This window comes from Mirounga leonina, unplaced genomic scaffold, assembly GCF_011800145.1.
Source record: "Mirounga leonina isolate KUSES-001 unplaced genomic scaffold, KU_Mleo_1.0 Mir_180, whole genome shotgun sequence".
Lineage (NCBI taxonomy): Eukaryota > Metazoa > Chordata > Mammalia > Carnivora > Phocidae > Mirounga > Mirounga leonina.
In genome coordinates this window covers 16889059-16913086 of record NW_023270469.1, presented here as the reverse complement: position 1 = coordinate 16913086, position 24028 = coordinate 16889059, and the positions used below count along the sequence as shown (strand labels likewise).

The 24028-nt window shown below is 39.0% G+C and overlaps 2 protein-coding genes across 2 annotated transcripts in view; both read left to right on the top strand.

The window, feature by feature from the left end:
* Nucleotides 1-24028, top strand: part of SNTB2 (syntrophin beta 2) — a 106469-nt gene that overhangs the window by 39460 nt on the left and 42981 nt on the right. The window contains exons 2-3 of the mRNA XM_035024892.1: nucleotides 7378-7591; nucleotides 22443-22653. Of these exons, the coding sequence (XP_034880783.1) occupies nucleotides 7378-7591; nucleotides 22443-22653 (425 nt within the window). The remainder of the gene's footprint in view (nucleotides 1-7377; nucleotides 7592-22442; nucleotides 22654-24028) is intronic.
* On the top strand, nucleotides 4568-5403 carry LOC118023390 (zinc finger protein 510-like; the record flags this gene model as incomplete). The annotated part of the gene is made up of 1 exon (XM_035024495.1): nucleotides 4568-5403. A coding segment is annotated over exon 1 (468 nt), but the record flags the coding sequence as incomplete, so codon positions are not given.

The window sequence follows — 24028 nt, the reverse complement described above, 5'->3', positions numbered from 1 at the left end:
CAGAGTAAAAGCCAAAAGTCCTTACAATGACCTCAAAGTCCCAACATTATCGGCCTCCTACCCCCATTATCTCTGTGCCCCCATATTCTACTCTTTCTCCCTCGATTACCCTGTGCTAGGCACACTGGCTTTCCTTACTGCTTTAACACTCTTCTCCCTGTCTGTAACGCTTCTCCCAGATATCCACATGACTGATCCTCCACCTCCTAATTTAAGTCTTTGTTCAAACATCTTCTTAATGAGGGTTACCTTAACCACCTTATTTAAAATTGCAAATTGACCCCCCTGTGGTACTCCTGATCTGCCTTCCCCTACTGTTTTTTTCCCCTAACACTTAACATCTTATAACCTATTATATAATTTACTTATTTTTTCTTTTTTTTTTAAAAGATTTTATTTATTTATTTGACAGAGAGAGACACAGTTAGAGAGGGAACACAAGCAGGGGGAGTGGGAGAGGGAGAAGCAGGCTCCCCACTGAGCAGAGAGCCTGATGTGGGGCTCGATCCCAAGATCCTGGGATCATGACCTGAGCCGAAGGCAGACACCTAATGACTGAGCCACCCAGTGGCTACTTATTTTTTTCTTATCTTTTAATTATCATGCAGTAAAATTGCCTTTTTTCCCCTCTAATGGCGTACAGTTCTGTGAGTTTTAACACATGTACAAATTATTATGACCATCACCACAATTCTGATACAGGACAGTTCCATGCTCCAAAGAATGAATCACATCTTCCCCATTCCTAACCCTGGCAACCACTGATCTGCTCTTAATCATATATTTTTGTCTTTTCAATAATGAGATCATGTAGTATGTAACCTTTCACCACTGGCTTTTACTCAACATAATGCCTTTGAGATTCCTCTAAGTTGCTCAGTGTATCAGTAGTTCATTACTTCTTAATCACCAAGTAGTATTCTATTCTGTGGCTGTACTACAATTTATTCAGTCACCCATTGAAGGAATTTTGGGTTGTTTCCAGTTTGGGCACTTACAAATAGAGCTGCTAAAAACATTTACATATAGGCTTTTATGTGACTGTAAGTTTTGTTTCTCCAGAATATAATTTACTTACTAATCACATTTATCTCTTTTTTTTGCATTCTTTGTTTGTGGATTTATTATTCTAAGTTTCTAAAACAGTTCTGGCATGTACCAGGAGCTCAGTAAATTAGTGAATATGCAATGTTACTGTAAAATGGAAAGGTATAGGGACACCTGAGTGGCAGAGTCGGTTGGGCACCCTACTTGGTTTCCACTTGGATTGTGGTCTTGGGATCAAGCCCCGCCTCAGGCTCCGTGCTTGGCACACAGTCTGCTTAGATGCTCCCTCTGTTCCTCCCCTCCGAGAACGTGCATGCGCGTGCTCTCTTTCAAATAAATAAATAAATCTTAAAAAAAAAAAAAGGAAAGGTATAGTGAAACCATAATCACTCTGAATACATTCAGGGTTTATGTTGACAATCCCTAGACTGTGCAGTTTCCTTAAACCCCAAATGACAGGATACTTGAGCTGAAAGACACCTGCAAGTTGAGAATGTGAAAGGCTTTTTACTGAAAGTAAAGTAATTCCTCCCTAATGTTTCTGGTGACCATCTATCGGATTCCTGATGGAGGAGGAGCTTGGGATGAGGTTGAGGAGAAACCTCGTGGGAGAATACTTTAACAGTGATGTCACCATAATTCATTTGTGAGTGAAATGACAAGCCAGCTCTTTCACAATCAGGATAACCCAGAGACAAATTTGTTTGCAAAAGCTGGGGAAAATAATGGCACCATTCTCCCACATTGTCTGACCATTAGTTTCACTTAAGCTCATAGTATAGGCCACCAGATTAGGTAAGAAAAAGATAAGTGTTAGAGATAAAGAAGAAAATAATGATTATATGAAGGGTCGATATTTGGGAGGGGAGGGGATTGATTTGCTAGAATACTTGTGTTTACAGCCCTAAGTTATGTTTACACTATGAAGTATCTTTTAAAAGCCACATAAAAAGACATTCAGCTCAAAATCAGATGCTGCCTAATGCCCCAAACCAGGATCACAGGGTACCTCATTAAAATACATGGACCTCCTATAAACCTGTTCATTAGAGTATGGAATTCAGTAAGAATCAGTTGGATCTTGGATCCCATCCAGTGCATTATAGTTTTTGAAGGCTCAACAAGATTTCAGTTTAAGGTGGTTCCATTTTTAAAGTTTGAAAAATGGGTGCCTGGGTGGCTCAGTTGGTTGAGCGATGGCCTTCGGCTCAGGTCATGATCCTGGAGTCCCGGGATCGAGTCCCGCATCGGGCTTCCCACTCAGCGGGAGGGAAGTCTGTTTCTCCCTCTGATCCTACCCCCTCTCATGCTCTCTGTTTCTTATTCTCTCTCAAATAAGTAAGTAAAATCTTTTTTAAAAAAGTTTGAGCAAGGTTTCAGAATAAGTTTTCTTCATTTCTTAAGTTTTTCAGGGGGGGGTATAAGTTATATGGACTCATAAGAATTTCAAATATATAGAACTGTATAAAGAAAAGAAGGCGATCCTACACCTACATATAAGCACTATTGATATTTTGATGAAAATCCTTCCAGACATCTTTCCACATGTGTGAATAGTACATGTATATGTTTTTGTCACTCTCATGAAAAGGGGTTATAGTGATGCTCTTAGGGTGAGGGGAAGACTCATTTTTTTTTTTTTAAGATTTTATTTATTTGACAGAGAGAGCACAAGCAGAGGGAGAGAGAGGGAGAAGCAGGTTTTCTGCTGAGCAAGGAGCCTGATGTGGGACTCGATCCCAGGACCCTGGGATCATGACCTGGGCCAAAGGCAGCCGCTTACCTGACTGAGCCACCCAGGCGTCCCAACTGTATCATTTTCAATAAGAGTGATCAGTACATAGAAGAAAGGAAATTAACTTCAACATCTAAGCACCTAAAACAGTGCAAACATCAGTGTTTCATTAAACATTTTGAGAATAATCTTCAACTATCAGGAAAAATGAAATAATTCTGAAATATATTATGGGTTCTGAGTCAAACTGAATGCCATGTAGGGGTGTAGAGTCTTTACTAATCCAACCAGGTATCCAGGTGAGAGTACTGTGGTAACTGGAGAGGTCTAATTATAGGACTAAAACAGAACACTGTTAACTTTCCACCTCTCCCAAATCTCAGGTAAATTACAAACAGATGTCTATTCACAGTTCTTCAGCCATTATGGATGGCCAGTTAGATTGGCGTATGGACGTCATTGACATCAATTCAAGTGAAACTGCTGCTCTTTTTCATAAGGCCATGAAATAGGCTGTGTATGTGTGTCTGTCTTAATATATGTGCAGTCATCAGTTCAGTGATGCTACTGTGTGACTGAGTGAACTTCTGAGTAGATCATGAAGGGTCCTTTTACGCTACTATAGTATTCACGAGTAGTCATTTAGAATGCCTTTAATTTCCTCTGATTGGTAGCCCAATACTTGGTATACTGCCTTAAATGTTCACAAAGCAAGTCTCTGCCATTGGCCATGACTGGAAACTTAGGAATTTCTGCTGAAGTTCTTGTGATCTAATCCTCTCTTGAAAGCACAGAACTAAAGCATGTATTGAAATGCCTGAGTCAGCCGTTCCAGGGATATACTGGCTGCACTCTTGCTTATTTTTCTGGGATGAAAAAATCTCCTTGGTGACCTGAGGCAGCTAGCTTTTACCTTCTCCACCTAGAAATGCATGTATTATAACTGCATAGAAAACACACATACACATATACAAACACACATAAACTATATCTAAATTCTGACATTAGCATTATTATATTTTCTAGGATTTTAAAAAATATTTTATATTTTCTAGGATTATGCTTAATTTCAGCAGATCTTGTTTAATAACTTATAAGAAAATAATTTCACCTAGTTTCTACTAATTGCTATTAAAATTTTTTAACTTTTCTAACTGTTTAGTTTAGGGAAGGAAAAGAAAGACATGTTGGACACCTGGCATGCGTCGTGACATTGGGTGTAGAGATTACTGAAACTTTTACTTTTACTTGTTTAGTGTTACTTCTATTTTATAGATGAGGACCTCACAACAGTCAAGTAACTCTGAGGTAGAAAACACAGTTGGTATTTGAACCAGGTACATCTGAGGCAAAAGGTCTATAACCTCATCATGCTATAGAATGAGCTGCAGAATGCTGGGCTTATAAAAAACTATATCAATATTATTAAGTAAAAAAAGCAAGGTTCAGAGCAATAAGCATTATATACTACCATTATGTGAAGTGTATGTATGAATACATATGTACATGTGTGTGTTTATTTTTACATATGCTTAGCATATCTAGCATATGTCTGGAAGACCATATAATGGTTGCCTCCAGGGATGGGAATTGGGCTGCTAGAAATCTAGATGTTTTGGGGCACCTGGGTGGCTCAGTCGGTTAAGTGTCTGCCTTTGGCTCAGGTCATGATCCCAGGGTCCTGGGATCTAGCCCCGCGTAGGGCTCCCTGCTCCGCGGGAAGCCTTCTCCCTCTCCCACTCCCCCTGCTTGTGTTCCCTCTCTCTGTCAAATAAATAAATAAAATCTTAAAAAAAAAAAAAAAAAGAGGGCCCATTTGCCCTCAGGCCTAAGTCTCAACGTCTGGAACAAAGTAGCTCTTGTGTGACAGGGAAGAGAGGAGCCCTGGGGACAGGAGTCCCACCTGGAAGAAGAGCTCATCTAACAGGAACCACCCTCACCACAGCTTCAGAACAGGCAGAAGAACCCAGAAAGGAGTGGGTCCTAATTTGCTCCACCAGAAGCAGTTCTTATTTACCTTGTCCAGAAAGAGCCAGACTTTGTGATGTCACCACATCCAGAAGCTATCACAGACTGTGTGACAGTGGAAACTGGACCAGCTTGCAGAAGCTTATCTGTCACAGTTCTCTGTAGTCTCCCAACAACAGCAGAAAATGAACACATCTCAGGCATCAGTGTCATTCAAGGACGTGACTGTGGAATTCACCCAAAAGGAGTGGCAGCAAATGGGTCCTATTCAGAGGACCCTGTATAGAGATGTGATGCTGGAGAACTACAACAACCTAGTCTCAGTGGGGAACTGCATTTTCAAACCAGCAGTAATCTTCAAGTTGGAGCAAGGAGAGGAGCCTTGGTGCTTAGAGGAAGAATTCTCAAACCAGAGCCACCAAGAAGATTACAGAGATGATGACCTGATGAAGAGGAACAAGAAAATCCAAGATAAACACTTGCAGGAAATAATATTCATCGATAATAAACCATTGCCTGGAGAGGAAGAAGAAGTTTTGGGAAAACAGTTTAATCTGCACATAGCTCCTGTTTCAACAAAAATATCCTGTAAATATGACTCATGGGGAGTAAATTTGCAAAATATTTCCCAACTTATTAATAATAGAACCTATCCAACAAAAAAAAAAACAAAAAAAAAAAAAAGAAAGAGAAAGAAATCTGGATGTTTTATTATAAAATCCTTTCGGGGCACCTGGGTGGCTCAATTGGTTAAACATCGTGACCTGAGCAGAAATCAAGACTTAGCCAATTAATCGATTAATTGGCTTAAGTGAGCCACCCAGGCACCCCGGCGTGTAAAGCTTCCAGTGCTGTAGAATATTAATACTATTATGATATTGATAAGCATTGATAATAATTATATCTTTCTAGTTTTTCAATTCCTATGATACTACTCTAATGACCTACACAGTAGAATTTGATAGTGAGAGGCACCTGGGCGGCTCAGTCGGTTAAGCATCTGCCTTTGGCTTAGGTTGTGATCATGGGTTCCTGGGATCGAGCCCCACACTGGGCTCCCTGCTCCGCGGGGAGCCTGCTCCTCCCTCTCCCTCTGCCTGCTGCTCCCCCTGCTTGTGCTCTTTCTCTCTGTCAAATAAATAAATAAAATCTTTAAAAAAAAAAAAAAGAATTTGAGAGGGAAGTAGAATACTGATATATCATGATAGCAGAGGTAATGATGACTACATTCTGCATTCAACTATTTACATTTTTAATGCCACTTGAAATTTTAATAATCCTCGGTTTATCTGTTTTTTGAAACAAGAACACCATGCCTCAAATGACAGCAGTTGCCAGTCATGACTGAGGTCAAAGAAGTATTTCATGGGTCTTACAATTGAACTTAAAAAGAAAAAAGTTTGTCATATAGTAAAAGCTATGTTTTAATTTGGAACTACCATTAATCAAAATACCTTACCTTGAATACACTTTATTTTTGTATTTGTTTAATGATCTGTTTATAAAGGTGTCTCCCTTACTAAATTGGGCAGGGTCCACGCTTCTTCATTTGTTGCCGTATTTTTAGTGGGTAGCCCAATTCCTGGCAGTTGGTAGGTAGCTAAAAATATTGGTTGAGCTGAATTGAATTGAACTAGAGATATTTAGCTTAGTTGGGAGAAGAGAGAGAGAAATAATCTCAGTTTTTAGATAGTTGAAATGTTTTCATGTGAAAGAGGTTGAGTTTTTTTCTGTATGCTTCAGGAGACTGCAAACCAGTGGGTGGACGTTTCAAGAATCTTCTGAAAGTTGAGTTGTCTAAAGCTAAGGGGCCCTGTCTCAGGAGATACTGATTCTGTTCCCAGGAGATTCACTCATGGCCGGTCAACTATGGAAGTAATTCAAGTATTTAATTGTTCATTGGTTTCTTTCTTTTTCACATCTTGGGGAATTTTTTAAATTTTATTTTTTAAAGATATTTATTTATTTGAGAGAGCGAAAGCACGAGCAGGGGAAGGGGCAGAGGGAGAAGCAGGCTCCCTCCTGAGCACAGAGCCCAATGCAGGGATCCATTCCAGGACACTGAAATCATGGCCTGAGCCGAAGTCAGATGCTTAACCAAATGAGCCACCCAGGCACCCCCATTTGTTTCTTTACTCATTTCTGCAAACATGTATTGAGCACACACTGTCCTAGGTGTTGGATACTAAGACTGAATACATCATAATTTCTGCCCTCGAAGAACTCAGACCCAGCAGGTGAATGGAATTTTAGCAAAGGATTACAACCCAGGGTGCTAAGAGGTTGTTACAGCGGTGTAATGGTAATACCCAGGAGAGTTAACAGGAAAGGTTGCTGAGGAGGTGACTCTGAAGTAGAGTTGGTCAGGCAGATAGAGAGAGAGGAGTCCTAAGCAGAAGGAAAAATACATGCAAAAGCGCAGAAGTTAAACTTTTTAGAATACAGTGGTATTTCATTTGGATTAGGTAGCCTTAAAATACCTCCAATCCTAAGATTCTGTGTTCTGGCTCTTTAACTTAGTGTCTTTTTTCACTTCCTGGCAGATATTACATGTATGTATGTATTTCAGTTGTCTTTTTTCATAGGAAGCAAAAACAGTAACCTTCTTCTTTGATTTTTGTTCGTAGTCAAGTTCATCCGAGAAGTAACACCATATATCAAGAAGCCATCATTAGTATCAGATCTACCATGGGAAGGTGCATCTCCTCAGTCACCAAGCTTTAGTGGCAGTGAGGACTCTGGTTCTCCAAAACACCAGAACAGCACCAAGGACAGGAAGGTCATCCCTCTCAAAATGTGCTTTGCTGCTAGAAACCTAAGCATGCCGGATCTGGAAAACAGGTGAGCTGTACCTAAGGAGAATATCAAACTTAAGGCTTTACAACTTAGGGACATGTTGTAATATTGCTTATGCATATTATTAATAATATGACTGTTGACTACATGATACAGAGGAAAACATCAGCCTGAGATGAAAGAATAATTTTTGGAGTTCCATATTTAAATTACTTCACACATATATGTACATATACATATATAGAAAAATTCGGGATAAACACACAAGAAATTTAATGCTGGTTACTCCCAGGGAGTGAAATAAGATTAGAAAGTAGAAGGAGAGAAGGGGCTTCTACTCTTCATTTTATACTTTCCTGGAGTTTTAGTACTTTTCTCACTATGAAGTTACTTTATAATTTTAAAAACATTATTAAAGAAATCTTAAATGTCCCCTCAGATGGAAACTCCTTATATTGTAGATAACATAGAGTCAGAGATCTGATTATAGATATGGCTGCATCAGCTAGCAGTGTGACCCTGGCAAGTTGGCATCTCTTGACTTGAGTTTCCTTATTTGTAAAAAGAGAGAGTTGGATTGAATAATTTTTTATGTCCCTCATAGTTCTATAACCAGTTGGGTTCTCTGACTCTGTCTTCAGTGATTGCATGAAGTGGTACTGGTAAACCTAGTTAGACTAGACTTTAGGGGGAAAAGGGGAGAGAGAGAGAGATGAACTTATCTAGAGACCTAGGCAAGGGCCAGGCTTTTTATAATGTACTTTCACTTTTATGGTCTCTTCTGATCTGAATGCACAGCCAGGTGTCCAGTCAGGATGGGATGGATCACAAGAAGACAGCAAGAGGTTGAGTGACCGTGGACATTTTTTTAAAAGTTTATTTATTTTTTTGAGAGAGAGAGAAAGTGAGAGAGAGCATGAGCAGGGGGAGGAGCAGAGGGAGGAGCAGACTCCCCACTGAGCAGGGAGCCTGATGCAGGGCTTGTCCCAGGACCCCGGGATCATGACCCAAGCCAAAGGCAGACGCTTAACCAACTGAGCCACCCAGGCGCCCCAACATTGGGCATTTTAGGCCATAGGGACATTACAGATCCTACTCTGTAATATGTTGTGTGGTATACTAGAAAGAGTTGAGCTCTGCAATCAGATAGACCTTCTTGTGGAAATCAGACAATCCTAATTAGGGTGACCTGCTGAAAAGAAGGCTCTAAGCAAATACTTTCACCTCCATAAACCACTATATCCTTACCTCTTTAAAAAAAAAAAGAAAGATAGGCGCCTGGGTGGCTCATTTGGTTAAGTGTCTGCCTTCGGCTCAGGGCAAGATCCCAGGATCCTGGGATTAAGTACCACACTGGGCTCCTTGCTCGGCAGGGAGCCTGCTTCTCCCTCTCCTTCTACCGTTCCCCCTGCTTGAGTTCTCTTGCGTGCTCTCTCTCTCTGTCAAATAAATAAATAAATAAAGTCTTTTTAAAAAATTAAAAAAAAAAGAATACTCAGTGTGCAGATTAAATGAGACAATACATATGAAGCCCTTTGCACAGAACATAGTAGTTTCTTAAGAAAGAGTAGCTTAAAGAAGTCTTAACTGCCAACTAGGTATGCACATTTTGAAAATTATATTCTGATATATTTGTATTGTTTTTGTTTGCTTTCTTTTAAAAGTTCAAGATATTATAGAAATTGTTTCAAGTTACATATAGATTTATTTATGAAAGATTGCACATTAAATCATATCTAAATACAACATAGCTTGGTCTTTAAAGAATTGCTTTATTTTTTTCATAAAGTAAGAATTTAATTTGTAAAGTCATCACCTCTGCGTCTTGAAATCAAAATTAATTTTTTTTCTTCAAATGAGATACATTTATGTAGAGCCTTTGGTTAATCATGGACTTAAAAAAATTAGTAGGGACCACGAAGAAGGAACTAGAATAGAGAAACAATGTGGTAAAGAACAAACAGCAACTAAATTTGTCAGCTGGCTCTCAGACTGAGGAATATTTTCAGGCTAAGTCTCTTCATTGTAAATCATTTCTGAGAATGAGAATAGATATCTCCTGTCTTAGTCTGTTGTGGCTGCTATAACAAAATACCATAGATGGGGGGGCTTATAAACAAACAGAAGGTTATTTTTCATAGTTCTGGTAGAGGATAGGAAGTCCAAGATAAGATGTCTGGTGATGGCTGTCTTCTTGCTGTGTCCTCAAGGGCAGAAGAGTCTGGAGAGCTCTCTGGGGTCTCTTTTATAAGAGCACTTACCTCATTCATGAGGTCTCTGCCCTCATGATCTTATCACCTCCCAAAGGCCCCATCTCCTAATATCACAGTAAGGGTTAAGTTTTTAACACCTGTAGTGCTGCTGATATAGCTGGGTATTAGAGAAAAAGGCGAAGTATTGCAAAGTTTCTACAGAACTCAGGGTTGTGAGAGGGGAGGGGAAAAAAGGAGGAAGGGGATATGACTTGGCTGTATTATTGAAGGTTGTGCTACTTTATCTTCTACTTAGACATCTTTTAGAGCTGAGTAACCTTGGCCTTCATTAAAATATGGGGCTGCATTCTCCGTAGCATTCATGCTAAATGCTAGAGACATCTGGTGCATGATCACGTTTGAAATAGGTCTTCAGAAGCAATTGGAGAGGGCAGTTTAGGCTACAAGATTTGTATCACACCTTGCTCTTAAGATGGTCAGTCTCCTGGAACATGATATACTATACAAGGAAAAGTCTTAGAAGATTCAGACTATTGCAGATTCTCAGTCTTAATACTGCAAAGTAATTTGTTTCTCATTTTACTTGAAATACTAAAATTTGTAAATAATTTGCTTTTTGTAAAATATAAATTGGTAGAGATTCAAGGTTATTTCTATATCACTCTTACTTGCATTCCAGTGTGCTTTCTGGAGAAAAAGAGAAGCAGTAGAATTACCAGTACCTGGCAAAATTATGCATAACTTTAGTTATGTCCACAGGAATGTGAACATCTATCCTATATGTCATAATAGAAAAAATGTTCAGAACCCATTAGCTAATTAGATGGAAGTTAGGATGATGGGCTTTGTCACTTTGGCCAACCTATTTGTTTTCTGTAAGCCTTGGTTTCCTGCTCTATAAAATGAAAGCTTATGTGCAGATTAAATAAGAGGATAATAGTAAAATTGACACAGTAAGCTTTCAGTATATTATTATTATAGGTGCCATTTGTGTCCTATGACCTTAAATAAATCCCTTAATTTCTCTGTCCTGTTTTCTCTGTCTGTAAAATGGACATAATAGTGCTTGCTCAACTAGAGTCTTTTAGAACTACTTCAAGGAGAAATAAGATAATATCTATAAAATCACTTGGAGCTCTTTGATCCTTAAATTTATCTCAGCTCTGTCTCAGGAAAATGTCATGACAAGTAACACAGCTGCAACATTTAAAGCCGTGAAAAAAACCAGTCCATCAAAGGAACAGTAAAAATAAGTTTTGTTAGGATATCTGTGAGCAAAACATTTATCAAGTTGCAGTTTTATATATCTGACCATATTTCTATTTGAAAATTTTAATCTTCAGCATAGTCTCTTGTAAAACCCAGAGCAAGAAGTAGGCCTAGATGTTCCCTAATGTGGAAAATACTTTTTCTGTTCTTTAAGCCCTTGGTAGGCATGTGGTTTCCCAACATTCTTTACTTTTTTCCTAATATTTTATTGTGAAAAATCTTCCAACATAAAGCAGGGTCAGAGAATTCTATGCTCAATACTCATTTTCCCACCAACTAGATTCTACCATGAATATTTTATTTTACTTGCTTTAGCACAGATTGACCCATCTATCCAGCCGTCATTCCATTTTAATTTTTCTTGATACTTGTCAAACTGAATTGCAGGCTTTAACATATTTCCCTCTAAATAATTAAGTATGCATATAAAGAAGTAGAGTTCAGTGTTTCATTATAGTTTTTTTCTTTTGAGAAAATATTTACATAAAATAAAATGCACAAATCATAAACTTTGACAAATGCATACAATTATGTAACCCGAGCCTATCAAGATGTAGTATATTACCTGGGCACCTGGGTGGCTCAGTCCGTTGGGCGGCTGCCTTTGGCTTGGGTCGTGATCCTGGGGTCTTGGGATCGAGCCCCGCATCCGACTCCCTGCTCAGCGGAGAGCCTGTTTCTCCCTCTCCATCTGCCTGCCACTCTGTCTACTTGTGCTCTCTCTCTGTCAAATAAATAAATAAAATCTTAAAAAAAAAAAAAAAAAGATGTAGTATATTACCATCACCCTGGAAAGTTTTCTGTGCCCTTTCTCACTCAATTCCCTCTCCCACCTTCAAAGGTTACTACTCTTCTGACTTTCTACTACAGATTAGTTTTAACTGTTCTGAAATTTTGTATAAATGCAATCATATGTACTCTTTTGTGGTACAATTCTTTTACTCAGCATAAGGTTTTTGAGATTCATTTATCTTGTTGCATATATCCTTAGTTTTTTTCTCTTTTATTGTTGAATGATACGTGTTATATGTCACAGTTCTGTTATCTGTTTTCCCATTGGTGGGAGCCATTTCCAGTTTAGAGTTAATATTAATAAAGTTACTATGAATATTTTTGTACAACCTTTTGTAGGCATACATTTTCATTTTTCTTTGGTAAATTCTTAGGTGTGGAATTGCTGGGTCAAATAGTTTAATTTTGGGGGGCGCCTGGGTGGCACAGTGGGTTGAGCATCCAGCTCTTGATTTTGGCCCAGGTCATGATGTCAGGGTCATGGGATTGAGCCCCGTGTCGGGCTCCTTGCTCAGCAGGAGTCTGCTGGGGATTCTCTCTTTCCCCACCCCCCGGCCCTGGCTCTCTCTCAAATAAATAAATAAATCTTTAAATAAAAGTTTAGTTTTTAAATGCTAGTCTTTTTTCCAAAATGATTGTGCCATTTAAATGAATACTGTTATTAATAAATTAAATACACCAGCATTGTATGAGAGATTGTGTTGTTCTACATCGTCACCAACGTTGGTGGTGTCAGTCTTTTTAATATTAACTCTTCCTGTGGTGTATAGTAGAATCTCTTTGTGAATCATCCTTCATCTCGATATCAAGGTTTCACTTTCTAAACCAAAAATTTACTTGACATGAGAGGGAAACTTCTTTTTTTTTTTCTGTTTTACTACTTTGATTTAGTTTCAGTGTCTAGAGCTGAAAAAAAGTGCTGACCATCAGTATGAGTAAGTAAGGAGGAGGAAGAAGTTTGTTTTCTTCCTCCAGCTTGAGTTCTCAAGACCTCACTAGAGGCTTCTGGAGGTTCTAAGCAGTTCATTGTGGAAAGTGAAGGCTAAGTAAATAATGATGAAGTCCAGGGAACATGAGCCCATTCCCTCCCAAACAGCACTGTGGGCAGTGTGGAGTTTAGTAGTGACAACGTGTTCTTAAATGCTGCTTTCCAGAAATATTAGCTGTTAGCTTGAACTGGTTCACAAAGTCTTGGTCATCTTCACATTGGCTATTTTCATGTAAAAGGTAAATTTTGGCTTTATGGCATATAAAACAGTATGATTATTATTAAATATATAAGTTGTGTCAAAGACTACTAAAAGAAGATATAAACAGGCTAAACTTACAGAATCCTATGTTCCAGTGTACCTAAACATTGATTTGATTAATCTGATCAAAATGTACTTGCATTTCTCAGAAATCCTCAGTGGTTTGATTAGAGGCCAAAACTCTTCACACTGTAGCTGTCTCCTCTCTCCTGTGAGCCCAAACAATTACTAGCAGACTGCCTTTAAATTTTTATTAGCAGAGTTTCCATTTGAATTTTTCTTTTAGAACAGCAGTAGACTTTCTGAAATACTTTGTCCCCTTTATCAAAGTTTTAGGGCTCCTTCTCCAAAGGCAAAGTCTTCTGGATCCTAGAATCATCAGTTCTGTTTTGGAGTTTCCTTTCAGTTTCTTGTTAGTTAGTTTTCTATTTCACAGTCCCTTCTTAAGAAACACTTAAATTTCTCTTTTCATGAAAAATTGGTGCTCCTGCCTTGTGAACTAATTTACTGTCAGTTTTCATCTTTTTCCAGCTTAATGGTCCCAGTATCTGTTTAATCAGGTTTAGTTTAGTTTTATTTTGTAACAGATTTATTTTCCATTCTTCCATTTATCTTCCATTCCATTAGGATCCTTGACATCAGGATTTTCAGAGTTCAGACTATGTCAGGGGAGTCTGAGAGACTGTCCCAGAAAGAGTATGAAGTGTAAAGCCTTTTTCAGAAGGTGGAACGTTTTGTGCCTAGGGAAGGATGAACAGATACCTATCTTTAGTACTAAGTAGGTCAGTAGGAGGAGTGAAAGAAATTTCTCATGGTTTTGCGACTGAACTTTTTAGCATGTGTTTAAAGGATGTTAAGCTGGTTACAGTGCAAAACAACCAGGTGGAAATAAATAGCCCCAAACAACTAGCCTGATATAGGGACTGAATTAGGGATATCACTGGCTCTTCTACTCAGTTCAGTGGGATGAGGGTGGATATGAATCTTTGGGTTGAGGGTGGGGCAGTCACTGGCTGCTGGGCGTGGGGAATGCTGGAACAGACTTGCAGCCAGCTTCTTTATTTTAGCTGTGTGCTTTACTCCTACTCCCAGAGGTAACTGGTGCCTCTAATTCCCCATCCCCTTCAGGATTCTGCAACATGGATTGACTGGGATTTTACTCCCCACTTTTCTTAGGTCTGCTAAGTCATTTAACTCTCTGTCTGCTTGCCGCCTTCCAAAATTTTGTTGTAGTTGCTTTTCTCCTGTTCTCTCTTGTAAGATTATGCTTCTTGAAAGTCCTCTTGGGCGCCTGGGTGGCTCAGTTGGTTAAGCGACTGCCTTCGGCTCAGGTCATGATCCTGGAGTCCCGGGATCGAGTCCCGCATCGGGCTCCCTGCTTGGCAGGGAGTCTGCTTCTCCCTCTGACCCTCCCCCTTCTTGTGCTCTCTCTCATTCTCTCTCAAATAAATAAATAAAATCTTAAAAAAAAAAAAAAAAAGAAAGTCCTCTTTAGGGGCACCTGGCTTCTGGCCCAGTTGGTAGAGCATGTGACTCTTGATCTCGGGGTTATAAGTTTGAGCCCCACATTGGGGGTAGAGATTATTTAAAATCAAATCAATCAAGGGACGCCTGGGTGGCTCAGTTGGTTAATCCTCTGCCTTTGGCTCAGGTCATGATCCCAGGGTCCTGGGATCAAGTCCTGCATCAGCGTCCTTGCTCAGCAGGGAGCCTGCTTCTCACTCTGCCTGCCGTGCCCTGCCCCCCGCTTGTGCTCTCTCTCTCTGACAAATAAATGAATAAAATATTTTTAAAAAAATGAAATCAATCAACCAATCCCCTTTAAAGTTTGCTGATGACTTCTTAGATACATCAAAAGCAGAATACATAAAAGAAAAATTTGATTAAAAAAAAGTTGAACTTCAAGAAAATTAAAAACTGCTCTGTAAAAGACACTGTATAACAGGGTCTCCAGGAAAACAGAACCAGTAGGATAGATGGATGGATAGATGGATGAATGGATGGATGGGTAGATGGATAGAGAGAGAGATTATAGGAATTGGCTTATGCCATTATGAAGGCCAATCCCATGATCTGCTCTCTGTAAGCTGGAGAACCAGGAAAGCCAGTGGTATAATATAGTCTGAGTTCAAAGGCCCAAGAACCAAGAGTGCTAGTGTGCAAGAGCAGGAGAAGATGGATGTCCCAACTCAAGCAAAGAGCAGATTCACCCTTCTTCCACTTTTTTGTTATATTCATACCCTGAGCAGATTGGATGATGCCCACTTGAATTGGCAAAGGCCATTTTCTTTATTGTCTTTTGATAATGCTAATTTCTTCCAGAAAAACCCTCATAGACATACCCAGAAATATTGTTTTGCCAGGTATCTAGGCATCCCTTAGCCCATTTCAGTTGACACATAAAATTAACCATCACACACTGTTAAGAGAATGAAAAGACAAGCCACAGCTGGGAGAAAAATCTTTGTAAAATACTTATCAGATAAAGAACTGGTACCCAAAATATACAAAGAATTCTTAAAACTCAACAATAACAAACCAACCGAATTAAAAATGGGCAATAGATCTGAACAGACACCTCAACAAAGAAGAAATACATATGGCAAATAAGAATATGAAAGGTGCTCAACATCACATATCATTAGGGAATTGCAAATTAAAATAATGAGATACCACTATATGCATATTAGAATGGCCAAAATCCAAAACACCTACAGCACCAAATGCTGTAGAGGAATGCAGAGCAACAGGAACTCTTATTCATTGTTGGTGGAAATGAAGAATGGTACAGCAACTTTGGAAAACAATTTGGCAGTTTCTTATAAAGCTAAACGTAGTCTTACCATATGACCTAGCACTTGTGCTCCTTGGCATTTACCTGTAAAGAGTTGAAAACTTACATTCACACAAAGACCTGCACATAAATATTTATAGAAGCTTTATTCATAATTGCCAAAACTTGAAAGCAGCCAAGAAGTCTTTCAGTAGGTGAATGGATAAAAAACTGGTACATACAGACAAGGAAATATTATTCAGCAATAAAAAGAAATGAGCTCTCACTCAGTAAATATAGAATACTCATGAAAGAAATTGAGGAAGACACAAAGAAATGGAAAAATGTTCCATGCTCATGGGTTAGAAGAACAAATATTGTTAAAATGTCTATGCTACTTAGAACAATCTACACATTCAATGCAATCCCTATCAAAATACCATCAAAGTTTTTCATAGAACTGGAACAAATAATCCTAAAATTTATATGGAACCAGAAAAGACCCCGAATAACCATAAGAATGTTGAAAAAGAAAAGCAAAGCCGGTGGCATCACAATTCCAGACTTCAAGCTCTATTACAAAGCTGTCATCATTAAGACAGTATGGTACTGGCACAAAAACAGACACATAGATCAATGGAACAGAATAGAGAACCCAGAAATGGACCCTCAACTCTATGGTCAACAAATCTTTGACAAAGCAGGAAAGACTGTCCAATGGAAAAAAGTCTCTTCAACAAATGATGTTGGGAAAATTGGACAGCCACATGCAGAAGAATGAAACTGGACCTGGGCCATTTCCTTACACCATACACAAAAATAGACTCAAAATGGTTGAAAGACGTAAATGTGAGACAGAAATCCATCAAAATCCTCTAGGAGAACACAGGCAGCAACCTCTGTGACCTCAGCCACAGCAACTTCTTGCTAGACATGTCTCCAAAGGCAAGGGAAGCAAAGGCAGAAATGAACTATTGGGACTTCATCAAGATAAAAAGCTTTTGCACAGCAAAGGAAACAGTCAACAAAACCAAAAGACAACTGACAGAATGGGAGAAAAAATTTGCAAATGACATATCAGATAAAGGTCTAGTATCCAAAATCTATAAAGAACTTACCAAACTCAACACCCAAAGAATAAATAATCCAATCAAGAAATGGGCAGAAGACATGAACAGACATTTATGCAAAGAAGACATCCAGATGGCCAACAGACACATGAAAAAGTTCTCAACATCACTTGGCATCGGGGAAATACAAATTAAAACCACAAAGAGATACCACCTCACACCAGTCAAAATGGCTAAAATTAACAAGTCAGGAAATGACAGATGTTGGCGGGGATGCAGAGAAAGGGGAACCCTCCTACATTGTTGGTGGGAATGCAAGCTGGTGCAGCCACTCTGGAAAACAGTGTGGAGGTTCCTCAAAAAGTTGAAAATAGAGCTACCATATGATCCAGCAATTGCACTACTGGGTATTTACCCCAAAGATACAAATGTAGTGATCCAAAGGGGCACCTGCACCCCGATGTTTATAGCAGCAATGTCCACAATAGCCAAACTATGGAAAGAGCCCAGATGTCCATCGACAGATGAATGGATGAAGATGTGGTATACACACACACACACACACACACACACACACTGGAATATTACGCAGCCATCAAAAACTGAAATCTTGCCATTTGCAACAACGTGGATGGAACTAGAGGGTATTATACTAAGCGAAATAAGTCAATCTGAAAAAGACAATTATCGTATGATCTTACTGATATGTGGAATTTAAGAAACAAGGCAGAGGATCATAGGGGAAGAGAGGAAAAAATGAAACAAGATGAAACCAGAGAGGGAGACAAACCATAAGAGACTCTTACTCATAGGAAACAAACTGAGGGTTGCTGGAGGGGAGGGGGGTGGAAGGATGAGGTAAATGGGTGATGGACACTGGGGAGGGTATGTGTGGTAATGACCACTGGGTATTATATAAGATTGATGAATCACAGACCTGACCTCTTAAACCAATAATACATGGGGCGCCTGGGTGGCTCAGTCGTTAAGCATCTGCCTTCGGCTCAGGTCATGATCCCGGGGTCCTGGGATCGTGCCCCGCACGGCTTACTGCTCGGCGGGAAGCGTGCTTCTCCCTCTCACACTCTTCCTGCTTGTGTTCCCTCTCTTGCTGTCTCTCTCTCTGTCAAATAAACCAATAATACATTATAGGTTAATTAATTCAATTTAAATTAAAAAAATAATAAATCGTAGATCTTTTTATAAGAAAAAGAAAAAGAAATGAGCTCCCAAGCCACAAAAGACATGGAGGAACCTTAAATGCATATTGCTAAGTGAAAGAAGCCAGTCTGAGAAAGTGACATACTATATGATTCCATGGAGACAGTAAAATGATTAGTAGTTGCTAGGAGTCAGGGCCAGGGCCTGAGTGATGGAGGATCAATAGGTGGATCACAGGGGATTTTTAGAGCAGTGAAATTATGATTCTGTGGAATACAGTAATGGTAGATATATGGCATACATTTGTCAAAACTCAGAATATACAACACAAAGAGTGACCTGGGATTTTAGTAAATAATATTATATCAATATTGGCTGGCTCATCAGCTGTAACAAATGGACCACACTAATGCAAGATGTTAATAATAGGGTGTATTGTGGAGAGGCAGGGAAGGGTGTTTGGTAGTTCCCCGTACTTCTTACTCAGTTTTTTTATGTAAACCTAATACTGCTAAAAGAAAAAGTCCATTAAGTTTTTCAAAAATCCCCTTTAAGGGGCGCCTGGGTAGCTCAGTCGTTAAGCGTCTGCCTTCGCCTCAGATCATGATCTCAGGGTCCTGGGATCGAGCCCTGCATTGGGCTTCCTGCTCAGTGGGGAGTCTGCTTCTCCCTCTCCTACTCCCCCTGCTTGTTTTCCTGCTCTTGCTCTCTCTGTCAAATAAATAAATAAAATCTTTAAAATATATATATATATAAATTTTTTTTAAATCCCCTTTAACTGTTTTTAGTGGGATTTCAGGAAGGAGTAGACTAAATGTGTGTGCTCAATTGCTGTGTTACATAGGAAGTTCTAGAAATACTGGAAATACTTTTTCTTCTTAAGATTAGTGTAAGAAATAAAATAAACAAGAACTTGCTTTCACACATTATCTAATAATCTAGCCTTGAATTTTATAGATAACTACTTATCATTAAGTAACTTTAAAATAAGTTTCGCTACTGGGCGCCTGGGTGGCTCAGTCGTTAAGCGTCTGCCTTCGGCTCAGGTCATGATCCCAGGATCCTGGGATCGAGTCCCACATTGGGCTCCCTGCTCGGCGGGAAGCCTGCTTCTCCCTCCCCCACTCCCCCTGCTTACGGTTCCCTCTCTCACTGTGTCTCTCTCTGTCAAATAAATAAATAAAATCTTTAAAAAAAAATAATAAGTTTCGCTACTTTAATGATTATTTGAGCAGTTGCTCTATATAATACAATTATTAACTCATTAAAAGAATTAGCACAGAAATGATTCTGTCTTTTAGCGTGATATTTTATTATTACTGAGTGTAATGTACCATTTTAAATCTTCCCATAACAAATGAATAGCTGTTTTCTTCCAGAGAATATAACCAATTTTTTAACCAATAGGTATCTTAAGGATCATGGCAGCAACAATTGATATAGTGAAAAATAACATAAAAAAGAATAGATATGATAAAATAACACAGAGGACTAAATAAAGGTTAATATGAATATTAAGCTATTTGTTCATCTTCCTCTTTCTACTTTTGCTGGGCTTTTAGGATGGAGGAATTCCTCCTGCATAAGAGTCTATCCCACTGGTAAGCTCTCTGTAGTTTCATCCTTCTTGGGTCCAGTTAAATTTCCCCAGGCCATATCTCTTTCTACTGTAATCCATCTTACATCCCACCATAAGATTATTTCTAATTTATATTACAATTTTTATTTGTGGTAAAATATGCATAACATAAAATTTACCATCTTAACGATTTTTAAGTGTATAGTTAAGTAGTATTAAGTATATTTGTGCAACAATCTCCAGAAATTTTTCATCTTGCAAAACTAAAACTCCATACCCATTAAACAACAACTCCCTATTCCCCTGTCCTCCTAACCCCTGGCAACTACCATTCTAATTTTTGTTTCTATGAGTTTGAATACTCTAGATACTTCATATAAGCAGACTCATACAATATTTCTCTTTTAGTGACTGGCTTGTTTCACTTAGCATAATGTCTTCAAGGTTCACTCATGTTGTAGCATGTGCCAGAATTTCCTTCCTTTTTAAGGCTGCATAATATTCCATTCTTGGTATAATACCACAATTTGGTTATCCATTCCATCGGTGGCCATTTAGGTGGTTTTTACCTTTTTTGTGGGGGGAGAGAGGGAGAGAGAGAGAGAGAGAATCTTAAGCAGGTTTCGCACCCAGCATGGAAGAACAAAACAAAAGCAAATAGCTCAAATTGCTTATGACTTACTATCTAAAGATTTTTTTCTGACTAATATGAGCTTTCTATGGGCTTAAGACTGTTCCCAGATCTTATTTTATGTTGTGGCTATTTTCTAGAATTTTTTGGCCTTTTGGCTATTGCCCTAGAACTTTGAAGGCATATAAAACATGGATAAACTGGTGGCTAGCCTTTCAGGTAGCTAGGTGACTAATTTCAGTGGGAGGGCAGGTGACTAGATAGGTGAGTTGATAAGTATGAGATAGATGTGTTTGTAACCTGTTTCAAAGCATGACACTAGCTGGGTAAGTGTGCCTCAGAGATAGAGAGGCCTCCATTGCAGTCCTGCTTTGCCCCTACCACCTTGCTTCCTTTAGACAAGAACTTCATAGTAGTTATCACAGTCCTTTATACGAGCACTTTTTATAACCTGTAATTATATTAATTGTTAAATTTCTGCCTTCCCCATCGGACGACAGGTCCAATGAAGGTAAAGACTATTTTTTTCACCACTGTATCTCCAATGTCAGTGTCTCACTGTGGCTGGCACCTAGTAAGTGCTCAATAAATGTTTACTTAAGAAATGATAGACTGACCAGAGTTGAAATGACAGTGAATATTTGCTATACTAAATATGGCAAATTGAAATACTTGGAATCATAAAGGGTTTAGAAAAGTAGCAAGAGGGAGGGGCGCAAGTTTCAAGGCAGGCATGCTAGTATCCATGTAAACTGCTTATCTTCGACAGATGGTGCAGGATCTCATGACCTTGCTTCAAGGCAGCAAAAACTGTCTTCAGAAAGATGAATAATGAAAAGATCTGTACCTGGTCAGTGGCAGTTTGTCACTTTCTAGCCTACCATGAAAAACACTTCTAAGAGCTTTATCTTTTTTCCTTTTTGAAAGATACATATGTTCACTGTTAGAACACAGAAGTGTATATATGTTAATTTATTTGTTTCACTTTTTAAACTCATCTTGGCAAAAACTTTGACCAAAACAGAAAAGAGCACCCAATAAATTGCTTTCTAAGAAATTTGTTTAATGTACTTGTAAAGAAATTTAGCAAATTCCTAAAGGTGACTTTTGAAGTTTGGGTTGTTCTCAGTTAAGCATTAACAAATAACATGGGCGCCTGGGTGGCTCAGTTGGTTAAGCGACTGCCTTCGGCTCAGGTCATGATCCTGGAGTCCCGGGATCGAGTCCCGCATCGGGCTCCCTGCTCGGCGGGGAGTCTGCTTCTCCCTCTGACCCTCCCCCCTCTCATGTGCTCCCTCTCTTTCATTCTCTCTGTCTCAAATAAATAAATAAATAAATTTAAAAAAAAAAGCATTAACAAATAACAGTCATAGGACTGAAGATCTCTTAACTTTTTTTTTTTTTTAAAGATTTTTTATTTATTTATCTGAGAGAGAGAATGGGAGACAGAGAGCATGAGAGGGGGAGGATCAGAGGGAGAAGCAGACTCCCTGCCGAGCAGGGAGCCCGATGTGGGACTCGATCCTGGGACTCCAGGATCATGACCTGAGCCGAAGGCAGTTGCTTAACCAACTGAGCCACCCAGGCGTCCCTCTCTTAACTCTTTTTCTACTATGACTGAGTGGATGATTTAATCAGATAATGCTACCCAGGCCCTAAAAACCAAGTTTTAGATTTTCATAAGGAATCATATTCTTTAGTTATTTTTTCTTTATTCCACATGGTGGAAATTTCAGTTCACTCTTTGGCAGTCAGATTTATTTACCTAGCAATACCTTATACCAGAATTTTCTAAGTATTTAAAAAAATATCAGTTCCTTCTTTACAATGTGCCTATGACATTCAACAAGCATGCTTTCCATTTTTTTGACATGGAAATTAAAGCAAAGTGAGGTGTTTTACTATAGACCATACAATAGGTTCCTTCATTTGAGATCATTAAATTAACACACTGAAACAGCAGACCCAGCAGTTAGTCTTTCTGATGATTATCTTTCCATATGTGGTTTTCTCTGAAATTGGGCCCTAAGGAATTAAGAGAAAGTATCTCTATTCTGGAATGTAAAATTAAAATAGATTTCCAGTTATGTATGTTACACTCTGGCAGGTTTGGTGGCTTCCGATCTAGCTTACCTTTTTTTTTTCTTTTTCCACACAGATTGATAGAACTCCATTCTCCTGATAGCAGGAACACGCTGATCCTACGCTGCAAGGATACAGCCACAGCACATTCCTGGTTCGTAGCTCTCCACACCAACATAATGGCTCTCCTCCCACAGGTACTGGCTGAACTCAATGCCATGCTTGGTGCAACCAGGACGGCAGGAGGCAGCAAGGAGGTCAAGCACATTGCCTGGCTGGCAGAACAGGTAGGTTGAGAGGCAGGGCAAGGTCTCAGTGGTCACCATTCAGAGCCAAGGTGGTTCCCCCATTTCATGTATTTATAATATTTATCATGCAGTCAGGCCCTGGATATCTAGCTTGCAGATCTTTTGTTTGTTGGTTTTGTGTTTCTCCTCCCTACCATTTAGTTATTTGTTGCTAATTATCACCTCCACCAGAAGAACTGACTGTCATGATAGTCATCAACACAACATAACTAAAAAGAGATTCTTATTACCATCTCCGTCCTTAATGACAGAGAATAATTTTCATGATTTTAGAATAGGATCAGCAAACTTTTTCTGCAAAGGGCCAGATAGTGTCACAACTCCTTGACTGTGCAGTTGCAGCAAGAGAACAGTGGTAGACACTATGAAAATGGAGAGGTGTGGCCGTGTGTCAATAAAACTTTATGTACAAAAACAGGTACTAGGCTGCATTTGGCCCATAGGTCATAGTTTCACAACCCCTGTTCTAGTCTACTGCCAGTTTCAGGGACAGAAAGCTTACTCTCCTGTTCTGGGAAAAGTATAAAACATGCAAAATATTTTACAAGCCATCAGCCAAATGTACAGTTGTCTTCCACCACTGAAAAATGAAAAGAGGAGAAACAAAACCTAAGTAGACATTGGTAAAAGGAAAGGATGAACTTACTCCAAGTTAGTTTGAATCCCATTTTGACAAAAGGGAAACTTTGAGTATACATGAAGTTATAGTACATCCTTTTTCTTTTGGGTCCTTCACTGTCAGCTGGGGCACCAGGAGTTGAAAAAGGAAGACTAGACTTAGGGTTCCAAGATGAGTGTTCAAGTGGTAGTTCTAGTTTCCACTGCTCTTAGATCTTTTTAAAGGTTCCTTCGTCTCTTTGAATCCTAGTTCCCTCATGTGTGTCCAAGGGGGCAGGGATTGTGTCAGTATCAGCCCAGGAATATTTTGTTCTTTTGTTTTTGTTTTGTTTTAACTAGAGTTTGTGAGGTCTGGCCCCGCGCCCCCCCCCCATGCCCCACCTCAGCAGAGTTCTGATTTGATAGATCTGTGGTGGGGTCTGCAGTCTTGTTTGGTAACTCACCAGGAGATTGTGTGGAGACCAACATTGGACTCCACTAATCTGTATTTTCTTTTGAGCTCTGAAATTTTATAAATGTTCCAAGTAATAATTATAATAAATTAGAACACAGAATTAGCACTATGATAATTTGTAGGAAGCACAATTAGGATAACTAAGCAGAGAAGAAACTAATGAGAATCATGGTATATAAGTACTTATGACTTTGAAAGTTTTAGTATTTTAGTTATGTTTATCATTGTTTCTAAATTTTTTTAAGTTTTTTATTTTTTAATTTATTTGTTTTTAAAGATTTT